The sequence below is a fragment of the Manis pentadactyla genome, chromosome 4 (genome assembly GCF_030020395.1).
Source record: "Manis pentadactyla isolate mManPen7 chromosome 4, mManPen7.hap1, whole genome shotgun sequence".
In the NCBI taxonomy this organism is placed as follows: Eukaryota; Metazoa; Chordata; class Mammalia; order Pholidota; family Manidae; genus Manis; species Manis pentadactyla.
The window spans coordinates 94,437,732-94,450,698 of NC_080022.1; the positions used below are offsets into that span (position 1 = coordinate 94,437,732).

General features: G+C 42.5%; 1 protein-coding gene across 2 annotated transcripts in view; it reads left to right on the forward strand.

Moving 5' to 3' along the window:
- Positions 1-12,967, forward strand: part of CASQ2 (calsequestrin 2) — a 63,308-nt gene that overhangs the window by 29,504 nt on the left and 20,837 nt on the right. The window contains exons 5-7 of one of the 2 annotated variants that reach the window (XM_036895324.2): positions 3,594-3,667; positions 9,453-9,583; positions 11,152-11,197. In XM_036895324.2, the coding sequence (XP_036751219.1) occupies positions 3,594-3,667; positions 9,453-9,583; positions 11,152-11,197 (251 nt within the window). The remainder of the gene's footprint in view (positions 1-3,593; positions 3,668-9,452; positions 9,584-11,151; positions 11,198-12,967) is intronic. The other variant, XM_036895326.2, reaches the window with a different exon arrangement.

Genomic DNA, 12,967 nt, shown 5'->3' on the forward strand with positions numbered 1-12,967 from the left:
CAAAACACCTATTTGTGTTTGCCCTTGTCTAAGCTTTAAAATATTTAAACCTTTTTTTCTTTTCATGGATAGTCTGTGTCAAGGAGACAGCAATGTTTGCAGTGTGGTGCCATTTCTTATTTTGATGTTTCCACACAAACAAGACATTTAGGCTGAGGAATAGAAAAATTACCAATGCAGAGGAATCTAAACTTGAGATAGTACTTGTTATATGCCTTAATTAGTTACCAATGTTTTTGGACCATTTTATCTAATGAGTATGATTGCTTTACTGCAAGTCCATTACTGAGGGAAAATAAGATAATTTTAGAACTGAAATCTAATGAAACAAGAATAACTTAGACTGAAGCCTTATGACTTCAGAAATTGGCTTTTTAAATAATATATATTTCCTGCATTTTAAGATGTGGATAAATTTCAAAAACTAAGCACAGAGCGAGCACTTATGTTAAATTTTCTTTGAATTTTAAATTTGATCAAGTGAGCATCAAATGTTAAATTTGACTTAATTCAATATTAACATTATGGAAAACTGACAAAATATAAATACTATTTTCCCTCATGTATGATCAAAAATATTTTGAAAATTTGGCTTCCTAAAGCCATAAAGACCTATAGCCTTTTTAAATGAATATATTTATTAAATATATTTAATTAAATTGTGTTCTATTATTATTTTTAAAGAAATATAATTTTTAAAATAAATAAAAAACACAATAATACATTATGAAAATCTGTCATGGATCAGATTGGCTAATTGTTAATGTCTTTAGGCATTAGAAAAATGAAGGAAGGAAGGTAGGAGGAAACAAGGAAGAGATAAATTGAATAATTCATTAAATTGCAAAAATCAGTTTTGTGCTTTTTAGGAATACCTAATACCAGATTATGTTATTATACCGATTATGATGATTATGTACATGATAAACAATATTTTTAAGTCATTGTAGAATCATACATTCCTCTGATGTTAGTAGAAGATCTGAACATTAGAGTAAAAGAAAAATCTAAATATAGTCTCACAAGGCAAAAAGCATCCCTGATGACAGACAAAACTGGGCTAAAGTAACAGTGACACCAGCTAGAAGATTCAGTGGGGGGTCAGTGGAGCAGCCTTTCAACACTCTCTTTAGCTATGATACTTGCTAGAGCCTTAGAAAATAATTGTTATTGAATACAAGTAGTTAATAGAGGAAGTCACTGCTTTCAAATATAATATCAACTACCGTAAAATTTTGAATGTTTGTAGAAAACACTTAGAAGGTTTTATCACCATAAAAAGTATATGTCTATCAAACCCCTTGTGACATACCTGTGGCTATCACACACAGACTAGAAGCCTCATGGTGTCTACCAGGCATCCACGTCTCTGTCTTTCTTCTTGTTTTTCAGAAGAGGATGAGGGTGGTGGGCAGGGAAGCTAGGAGTTGGTAAGGCACCCAGAGAAGCAGATGTTGAGAGTCCTGTATTTCCCTGCACCCAGGGCAGCAGATTGAGAGTGACTGGTCAATGAGGTTTAATGGCACAGAGGGTATTGGCTTTGCAAAAGATCCCAAGCTTTTCTATAGAGCAAGAACAATAGAGAGGTAGTGAAGTTGGAAGGATATAAAATATAAGTAGACTGGAATGGTCTTGGGAGCGAAGGATCCTAAGAGATCTGGGACCAAATTAGGAAGGACCTGGAAGAACTGGGAAGTTAACATATTCCAAGGAGGTTGGGTGTGAAGGTTCATATCCAGCTTGAGCATGTAGTTATGGTTGCCAGTGTTGAGAAAGTATGACAAGAACTTCCTGGGGGAACTCAGCTGATGGTGAAGAGCGCCAAACTCAGGGAAATCCGGGGCGGAGAGGTTAACACCCAGTATGGAAAGCCTTCAGAGATGGAGAAGAAAGGTGAGAAAATGTTAAGATAAGTCTGCAGTAAGCTGGAGGTAGAAGGCTGAATGTTCAGGGCCTATTCCAGAAGGGGAAAGAGGCCTCAGGGTGACTGGAGAATCAGACTGCAAGGAGCCAAGAAGGAGCTGGTCAGGGCTTGAGGGTAGGGATCACATGAAATCAGATAGAGGGTTGACTAGACCAGGTTTCCCAGAAGACAACTGCTGTTTGCGCAAGACTAAAGGTTTGAAGCACAAACCCAGGGAATTACCGTGCTCTACCCTTTTGTCGTCTTTAAAGGGATGCAGACTGGCTCTCCAAGTGAAGAAGGGAGCTCTCTAGACACAGATTTAGGCCATGCTTTCCATTAGGGTAGGAGTTCATGGAGGTGGGGAGAGATTCATCAGGAACAAGGGGCCAGGGAAAAGGGGAACAGGATTCTGATGGAGCCACTGCTGCTTTGGATAGACGGAAATGCCTTGGGTTCGCCTTTAACCATTCCTCTTCCATACTCTCCCACCTTTCCTCTATTTATTCTCCAAATCTCCCATCCATCTTCTTCCCCTCCACACAAACCACTACCCAACCATGGGGTTATATGATATAATTTCTGACTTCCGTTAGTTTTATGAGGATGAGTTTGTATGACTATGTGTCCATATGTACGGTGTTCTCATAAATTTTGTAAATGGAGGAAGCCCATTGCCAAAGACTAACAGCTCCAAACCCTAACTGGGCTGTAAGCCTTTGAGATCAGTGTCTCTTTGTCTTACTCATCTTAGTGTCCTCTGAGCCAGGATTATTCTTGAAATGTTTTTTATTGAATATTAGAAAATTCAACATGTTCCTAGAATTCTAGCAAAAGCTTATGCTTCTGATGATTAAGGAATATGGAATTCCATGAAATGGACAAAAGCTAGCTAATCTTGTTGATATGTATCATAGCATCATTGATTCTCAGGATTATAGGCCAGGCAAAACAAACACCAGCACTACCACCATTACAGTCACCATCACTCTGGCGTCTAAGGCTGCAGTCCGAGTGTCTTCACCACACAGCTGCCCAGGTGCAGTGAGGCACATCACGGCCACGCTAGCGGTCTCATGCCCATCTTGAACCAGTTTGGACTCAAGCTTGGGATCAGAGTCAAGCATAGATAGGCTTGATTAATCTTAAATCACCCTCTCAAGGAATCAGAATAAAAAAAGAAAATGTAAAAAAAGGGAAAGAAAAACTAGAAGCTCCCTAAAGTGGCACTCCTGCTAAGAAGTTTAAAATACTTCTGTGATGTCAGTTTTTGTGGTGGGTTTTCTTCCTAATTAGTGCTCATTTATACAGCAGGCAGTGCTCTCTCTAGAGGCACACTGAAAACTAGCAGTGAGTTTGAATGAAAGAAATTCTTCTTTTGGAGCTTGATGTTTCTTTTTTTCTCCTTTCTTCTCAATTTCCTGTTTTCTCCTTTCCATCTACCACTTTCAATTTCCTAAAACACACAAAAACAATATGGTAGAGGTCTTCTTTTGGTTGATTGAATGCCAGACAACTCAAACTCCTTGGGGAAAACTATGGAAATACTACTAAATAATTATCTATCTAAATAACATCTATTAAATTACTGTCTGATCAGAGTTTATTTGCTTCCCACTTTATGCATTATTTAAATAGAGGTTTCTGCAGCGTGCATCCTGGAAATGTCTGTCCTCTCATCTTTTCTTAGATTACAAGGCTTTTGAAGAGGCAGCTGAACACTTCCAACCTTACATCAAATTTTTTGCTACCTTTGACAAAGGGGTGAGTACCTATGAGACTCCAATTCAAACATTTTTGTAAGCCCAAAGGATTAAAGTTTGAACTTTTCACTATATTTTTTAGCAATGTTAACCAACCTCCATCCATTAACACTCTCTCCAGAAGTGTTAGAATATGGCAGTAAATCACTACTGAATGAGAGATGTGTAAAAAAGATGATTAATTCAAAGGATAGAAGGGTATTTCTGAGACTAGCCAATGAAAAGCAAAGAGCCACTCTCACTTCGAGTACTGAGAATGTGTGTGAGTACAGAGTGTGCAGGACGTTGGTCACTGCTTCCTTTTTCTTTAGATCCATCTTCTCCCTTCTTGGCTTAGCATGGGGTGGATGGATTGGGGAGGGGCACTGGCCATCTGAAGCCCTGGGTGCTTCAGAAAGTTGATGCCCTTGTCTATAATGCAATTGCTCTTTATGTTCTGGATGTAGCAGGTGTTTTATAAACAAAGAACAGCAGAGACGAGGGATCTTCACTCAATGGGCAATTCTCCTGGGCTCTCGTGTGGCTGGAGCACAGCACTCTGGCTCCAGCTTCTACTAAAATGGCTACTATTTACTGAGGGCTTTATACTACCTTTTGGCAATGTCTCATCCTTTAAACAACTCCAAAAGGTAAGAATCTCTGCTTCCCAGGTGAGAAAACAGATTTACAAAGATTAAGTAATACCTACGGCCTCCAGTGAATTAACGATAGTGCTGAGATCCCAGGGCAGGGAAACCCACGTCCTTTCCTCTGTACCACGCCACCAGGCAGAAGACTCTGTACCTGCCCTTGAGAGTCAGGGCACACACCCACACACCCACATAATATACACTCACAGCACACACACAAATATAACACACCGCTCCACATACACACACACACACACACACACACACACACACACACACACACACAACTCAAAGCCCTAAATCACTGTATTTACTAGAACAAACAGATCTAGGACAAATTAAGTCTTGGTCAAATGCAAGTAAAAGTTAGTCATGGAGTGGCTTACTGAGGAGTAAGAAAGTTGTGCCCATGGCCTACACACTATGAGGAGTTCAAATATTCTGTGAAAAAGCAGAGGATGCCTGTAGGTGCCAGAGCAGGGATGGTGTGTGATGAAAAGAGATTCCATGTACATAACCACATCTATGGATATGGCCCCAGGCTACAAACCTATAATCCAGAAGAGAGGTGTATAATCTAAGCAACATAATCTAACCTTGAAGCAAGTTTACCCTAATTGGGTGGAAGAGAGTTGGGAGAGATCTTGAGCAAGAATAAAAAGCAGTTCACATCACGTCATTATTATATCATACATAAGTCCTTTTTTATGTGCCAGATTTCATGCTAAGAGCTTTAGGTGGGCTTTCTCATTTAATCCTCTCAACACTCCAATAACCGAGGAATCAGTATTCTCAACCTACAGAGGAGGAGGCCAAGGCACTAGTGGATGAAGCGAGTTCACTCATGGTCACACAGTGAGTAGTGAAGCTTGATGTAATCTCAGGTCAGCCTGAGTTCAAGTCTGTGCTCTGTACTGCTATTACCAGAGAAAGAAACAGTATGTGTGAAATGCTTAGCTGGGGTCTGGCACACGCATAGTGAGCATTCAGTAAATGCTAGCTAGTACTGTTGTTAATAAAAGGCCGTCATCTCAGCCCAGGAGGATAGGGGTTAGGAGAGCACATTAGTAGAGAAGGGGATGTGTAGAGAAGCCTACCTGAATCCACCATGGCTGCTCGATTACGGCAGGCCAGGAGTGACAGAGGTGGCTCCTGGGTAAGAGCTCACCTGAGGGAGGAGAGTCAGGCACAGGAACCTGGGCAAGAAACAAAGCCTCAGTTCTTAGCAGGGTGGTCCAGTGCTGAGTTCAGGATGGTGTCTTTTTTCACATGTGCCTCTCAGCCCAACCATATGGCTTCATGTCTGTGGCTCATGAAGAAGGTGAGGTCAGGCTATAATTAATAATTCAGAAGGCCCATCACTAAAATATCTGTGAGACACTGAGTCATCAGTGCTCCTGTTCATACAGCCTTGTGGGATTTCATAACATTTAAAAAGAGGCCCTGTTTACCTCTGCCCGGAACACAGCGGGAAGAGCCATTGTCCCAAGAGGACTCCATGCCATCTGGGACTTAAGAACTTGCACCCAGCAGAGGAGTGTGACAGGGTCCAGGGGAGACAGTGAGGTGCAGAAGGCATGGCTGCACCCAGAAGAAGCCTCGGTGGTTTCCAGCAGGGGCTGTAGAGCAGCAGAGGTGCCTGACAGATCTGTGTGTGAGACCCACCCGAGGGAATCCCAGAGGGGTTCTTCAAGAGGGGAGGTGTTTGTAGAGGTTTGAAATCAGGAGAGTCAAGGGCCAAGGAAGCACTGATATAGTCCCCAGGGTGGAAACCCAATTGACAAAGGTTGGGATGACAAGAGGAGAAGATATGACCACTTTTGAAATGTAGGAGAAGACTAAAAAATAACTTAAAATCATGTCTCTAATTTTAAGATAGTAAAGAATGTGAAGCTGCTGAAAACATAGGAACCTAGGAAGAGGAATCTGTTGAGGACCATAGATGAGGTGGTGAGTGCTACTTCCTACAAGTTGCGAAGACATTCACCTGGAGGTGTCTGTCACTCATTCATCCACTCACTCAGCAAGCTTTTATTGGGTGACTTTTATGTGTCAGGGATTCTTCTAGATGCTATGCACACAGCATGGAGCAAAACAGATTGCTGCCCTTGTAGAATTTAGAATTTAGTATATGGGCATGGCCAGTGGGAAGAGAAGATGAGAAGACAGAAAGTAAATAAACCAATAAATACATTATATTAAATATATTACATGAGTTGTAGAACTCTAAAAAGGGCAAGATGTCAGGGCTGCTGATATAGGTTTAGGAGGTAGTAGTTTCCAACCACTGTCCATATTGGTATCCCCCAAAGAGCTCTTAAAACCATGGATTCCTGGTCCCCACACCTATAAATTTGGATTTCTTAGGCTTATAACCAGGCCCAGGAATATGTATTTGCAAAAAGCTCCCTGTAGGATTTTACCTAGCACACAGGTCTAGGACTAGCACTGATCTGTGGATCCTGATCCTAAGTCAAGCCACATGAAGGCCTAACCTCTCTGAAGCAAATGGAGCAAGAGAGAGTCAGGGGGCTAAGAGTGATGTCTACCCTACTACCCCTTACAGCTTGAAAAATGTCAGTTCTAATTATTCCATGTCACCTCCCACTGGCCTGTTCTTTTCTGGGGCCAAAAGAAGCTGTGCTTTTCTAAACAAAATTGATGAAGAAGATAGACGTTAAGAAGGCCTGAGTTTCATTTGCAACAACCAAAATGCATTGCTAACTTGTAGAAAAAACATCTGTATCAAAATTCATACTCATGCAAATGTCAGGAAACTGGCCATTGTAGTTTTGTCTTTGGCAAAATCTTTTCCAACTAGTCAAAAAAAAAACCCCACAAAAATAGCACAGAAGACCTCATTCTAAGACCCCACTAAATCTTTACTGAATAAATGAATGAATCAATGCCTTAATCAATCAAACCTCCTTCAGTCCTTACCATCCAAGATATAATTAAAAGGGTGAAATAAAGGGATTCTCTAAGACACAAGATGAGGGCATCTGTGGCAGTGGTGGGGATATAACAAACAGGCCTCTGTAACAGTTCGTCCAGGGTTCCCAAGACTTAACTTTTTTGTTGGGAACATCACAATCCAACTTTACTTTCATGATCTCAACACTGAGGACCCAGACACTGCCATCCAAGCCCAGAGACCAACACACACACACTTGCACACACACTCACATGTGCAGGTACACCTGCAGTGTTCACTGTGATGGTGGCTCTGGTGAGTGCCTTCTCACCTTCAGGAAGCCTTCCTGACAGCAGACTGTGGTGGGAGTGAACTGACTCAAGCATGTGATGAGAAGAACGAGGAAACAGCTCACTCAGACAGGTGCAGTGCCAGTGTAATATTTATAGGGATATAGATTCCTTTCTGTACAATGTCAAGGAGAAGGTAATTTTCAAATGAAAGGGAAGTTGGAATAGAGGCACACAGGCAGTTTAGAACACTCCACTGTCTGGGCTTGATTTTGGGCTCTGTCCCCTCAAGACATACAATCTTGGCAAATCGCATGCTCAAATTAGGCCTCAGGTTCATCATTTGTAAAATAAGTATAATAATGGTTCTTACCTCTTACAATTCAAGTGAGGATTCCTAAAATCAACCTAAAACACGGCAGCAGTACCTGGCATATAGTAAACTCTCCATGTACCTGCTATTATTACTGTTTCATTCATCCAGTCACTTCCCACTTCATATATGAAGTTTCCTGATTACAAAAATACATAGTAAGTGAACTCAGGAAATCAGAACCCAATGCCATTTTCATGCCATTCTATGATGTGGCCAGCTTGCAAAGACCATGTGTAAACCCAGACACTGGGGGTACAGTTGCCATATCACCCCAGAGCTCCCCACCGCATCATCCATACCAGCCCCCTTCCTGTAGAAAAGGAAAAAAAAAAAAGTAAGGAAAAAAAAAAACCCCACACTTCCTTGTCCCTTAAAACAAAATCACGACCACAAAATTTCCTTTGACTGACTGTAGCTCTTAACATGGACAGTGTTCTTTAGCTCTGTGTAGGATGCTGGAATTTCTTCCCCTTAAGTACTGTAAGAAATGTCTTGGAATACAGTGACCTGGAATTAATAGCAATTGATGACAAAAGCCAGAAGGATCCCAGTGTTTGCTCAGAAAGGACCTCCTTGTGTAACAGCTTATGCAACACCCAGTTCCTCCCCCTCTGCAGTTAGTCATGGCTGCCCTGGGCCTCTGTGCCCTTGGTTACCACCGCAGGGCATCAGCTCTTAGGCAATTCCTCTTTAGTTTCAAGGGAACCACTGTTCAATCCTGCACTTTCTTGGACCATAGCTCTGAACTAGAAAAGAATGGCATTTGGTTTTCTACAGAGCATTGCACATTCCAGGCCTCTCAGATCATTTCACAGAAAGAGGTCTGAGTTCAGCAGCTCTGCAGGCGATCACAGCAGCCATTCTGCCCTGACAAAAGACCAGTGGCCACTTTAATCAAGAGAGCAGATGTCTCCCAGGTTATTGGCTGGCTCCCTGAGCTTTTTATCTGGCATAGGGAGAGCAATCATCCTGGCTTGCTGGGTACTCTCCCAGTGTTAGCACTGAAGGTCTGCATCCCGGGAGACCTTTCCACTCTGGACAAACCAGGATGGCCGGCCTGGTAGAGTGGACAGTTCCCAGGGCCTGGGAAACCATCAAACAAGCCCAGTTCTGAGAGATAACCCTAGGGCCAGTGCTTCAGCCTAAATAGCAATTAGGCTTTATGAGCTGATCGAAGACAGATTAGTGGGTTGGCATCTGATTCTGACTACTGGTGTGACTAATGGTTTCTGTCCATTGCCTGTTCTCTTGGAGTTGGTCCAGTTGAATCTATACAGCCCAGGAGGCTGAGCATGCTCTGTTGACATTTGCGTCCTGCTCTAGCACTGGCAAATACAGTGGAGTGCTGACGATTGTAGGATTAGATTCCCCGATTTTCATTCCTTTGCCAGGTAGGTTTTCACCTCCCTATCTGTCCAGCCAGGCCTTAGGCAAAGGTTCCTGTCACTCCAAGATTACGTGAAAACTACATACACTTTCATATCTTTGCCAGAGAACACACACACTCCTCATAGATGGACAACCCACTGCTATTCAAGCACTCAAGGAAAGTACTGTCGTCTTTCTAATTGTTACAGGTTGCAAAGAAATTGTCCTTGAAGATGAATGAGGTTGACTTCTATGAGCCATTTATGGACGAGCCCATGGCCATCCCCAACAAACCTTACACAGAAGAGGAGCTCGTGGAGTTTGTGAAGGAGCATCAAAGGTGCCCCAGATGGCATCACGGGGTGGGAGGGGACACAGTCAGGGGAATGGAGAGGAGCCTCCCAGTCCTGACATTTCACACCCCTCCAATGACCTGGAGCTTCTATCCCAGTGGAACTAACTTGGCTTTGTTGGCTTTGCTGGTGGTTGATTAGTGGCTGGGAAGCTGCCATAGGGAGCATAGGGGACTACTCTCACAGTCAGGTCGAGCCACCTCCTCATAGTCAGCAAAGGCCCTCAAAGTCAGATTAAGATGTAAGTAAAATCCTCCAATAATAACAATACTGACTTAGTGACAACCCCCTATATGCCAAGTACCAAGCTAGGTGCTTATGGAAACTATTTCATCTAGTATTCAACACTATGGGGGAATTTTTATTATCTCAGCTTTACAAGTCAAGGAACTGGGCTCAGAATAGTTAAGTAGCTTAACCAAGGAATGCAAATTCTATATGTAGAGCTTCTGGGAGAGGAATATTTGATATCACTTAGAGTATTTCTAGCATGAATCTGTAAACGTTTTTGTAAGGGGCTAGAGAGTAAATATTTCAGTTCCTGCAGGCCAGATGATCTCCATTGCAACTACTCAACTCTGCTATTGCAGTGTGAAATCAGCCATAGACAATATGTAAATAAATGGATATGGCTGTGTTCCCAATAAAGCTTATTTATAAAAACAGAGACACTGGCTAGATTTGGGCTACCAGCTATAGTTTGCTGACCCTGCTCTTGAGAGGGACATGAAAACATGTCCCAGAACATGAAACCCAGTGGTGGGGGTCAGTGGGGGGGAAATAGTAGTGCCTTGTCCCCCATCCTCCCTGGCACATGCTCACATGTGCTCATTGGACCCGGAGCACCATGACCCCATCACAGGTCAGGTCTGGTCTCCCAAGGAAGGCAGCCCTTGGAGGAGCAAATATCAACGTGTCTAGCAACGTTTGCCATTCAGAAAGAAAGAAAACCACAAGCAGAATATAGATCCTCCCTGCTCCTCCGAACACCCCAGAGGGCTTCTGATGGGTGACCCTGACGCTAGAGTAACTGCAGCTCTGGGCTAGGGAACAAAGAAGTCTTGTTTTATCTCCAGGTCTCCCATTCTGGGCCTGCTCTGGACTCTCAGGGGTGGTGCCTGTCTGTGATGAGAGAAATCACTTCTTGCCCTGGCAATGAGCTGGCTCTGTGCCCTCGGACCCTTTGTTTGTAATTGACTGTATGATCCTTGAATCAAATGGGTCTATGAAAAGGCTGAGAGCTTTAGGCCCGGCTCTCTGTGTGACCCCGCCAAGTAGAACAGCTCTATCTTCATGCTCTTGTAAACCAACCACCATCTCATCTTACATTTCACTGTGCTGAGTCTGCTGGGTCTCTACTCAAGGAAGTGCAGTCCCTGCTCAAGGGAGTGCAGTCCCTGCTCAAGGAAGTGTCCTCCCTACTCAAGGAAGTGTAGTCCCTGCTCAAGGAAGTGCAGTCCTTACTCAAGGAAGTGCAGTCCCTGCTCAGGAAGTGAAGTTCCCTGCTCAAGGAAGTGCAGTCCCTACTCAAGGAAGCTCATCTTTTTTTTTCCAGACCCACCCTACGTCGCCTGCGCCCAGAAGATATGTTTGAAATATGGGTAAGAAAGTGGCAAACTCTTCCTTCCTTGTAGAGACTGGCATGTTCCCCAAGAGGAGTATCCCTTTGAGTCCCAAAACTCAAACCAAGTTTTATTTTGCTGAGGTGAATGCTGGATGGTGGAGTATTTGAAATGTGGACATCATGCTCAATTAAAACAGTTCTCCATAGATCCAATATACACCTCGTTGGTACTACCCACTAGGCAAAATTCCTCTATCTCTATGTTCATTTCCCACAGTGCTACTGGCTCCTGTTTAGTGGCCACCAGTGACCCAGGGTAACATAGTGGAAGATGCTCAGGCTCTGGAGTCACAGAGACTTGGGCTCAAGGCCAGAATCGGCCACCTAGTAGCTTTGCATCGTGCATTGATGCATGTGATCTTTCTGAGCTTTAATTTCTGCATCTAAAATCAGGGCTAAGAATGAGTGGTGTGAAGATTCCAGAACATGGTAGATACTTGATTAATGAATGGTAGCTGTTTTTATAAACATCAGATCAAGGCCCTGGGAAGTACTGTGTCAGATTGTTTCCCAGGTTTGTCATAGACAGTATGTCAGGTGGGTCAGATAGTTTTAGAAAGAGGCCCATGCAGATGCAACCTCCCACCCCACCTCAGCTTCATACAGAATTCTGTAAATAACCAAAGTCTGTGTGTAGCATTTTTTAAAGGATTTCATGTATCCTTTTACTTGGCTCTCTCAACAGTTCTAGAAAATAATGTAGAACAAATATTATTATGTTAGCCCCATTTTACATGGGGCAACTATCACATGGATTAAGTTAATTATTCAAGGATACATATCTAATAAGCATAGCTCTTGGGACTTAAATTTAAACCATCTGGAGCCAAATCTCATGTTCTCTCCAGCATCCTTCCATCCTTCCCGAGAGTGGGCCACGTCCCGTACGGCACCATTTTGGCAGGGGTTGGAGTGAAGGAGAAAGGAATTAATGTAGAAGCATTTATTTATGTATCAATTCTTTAGTTCAGTCTCAGGTGGCAGATGTACAGAATGATGGAGTAACGTGACACTTTGTTTTGCTGATATGTGACTTATTTGGATGTCTGAAGGTAAAACAAACACTTCATAAGACACTGAAGGGCAAACAATCCAATCCAGAGGAGTGGGCTGTTTAAGAACAACACAGCACAGTAGAAACATACTTTACTAACATTTAAACCTTTCAAAATTTAACCTTTAAAAGGTCTTGGTACTAGATCTAAAAATAACTAATGTGTGTAACAGTGCTTTAAAAATACTTTGAAACTATTTTGACATTTTACTTAAAATAATTTCAGATTTTAAAAATCAGTGCAAAGGATCCCATGATCTTTTTACCAAGATTCCCCAAATGTTAGCATTTTACCACCTTTGCTTTAATTACACTTGTCAATATCAGGATATTAATACAACTCTACTATTTCATCTATGGACCCTATTCAGATTGACCGATTATCCCACTAACATTTTATAACAGGAGAAAACATTTTTTTCCTGGCCCAGCACTCAATCCTGGATCACATACTTGCATTTCGCTGCTATTTTTCTTAGTTGCCTATCCTCTGGAATAGGTTCTTAGTCTTTCATGACAAGGGCTACTACCATTTTCAGTTGAGAGAGATTATTACTATCTGTCTTGCTTTATCTTTATTCTTGGTTCTTCCTCTTATTTCCTTCACCCAGAAGACATATCTTGTGATCTCGGCTCTTGAAGGGAGAGACTACAAACCTGTAGACCCCTTCTCTGAGGCCTTTCCTCACTGAC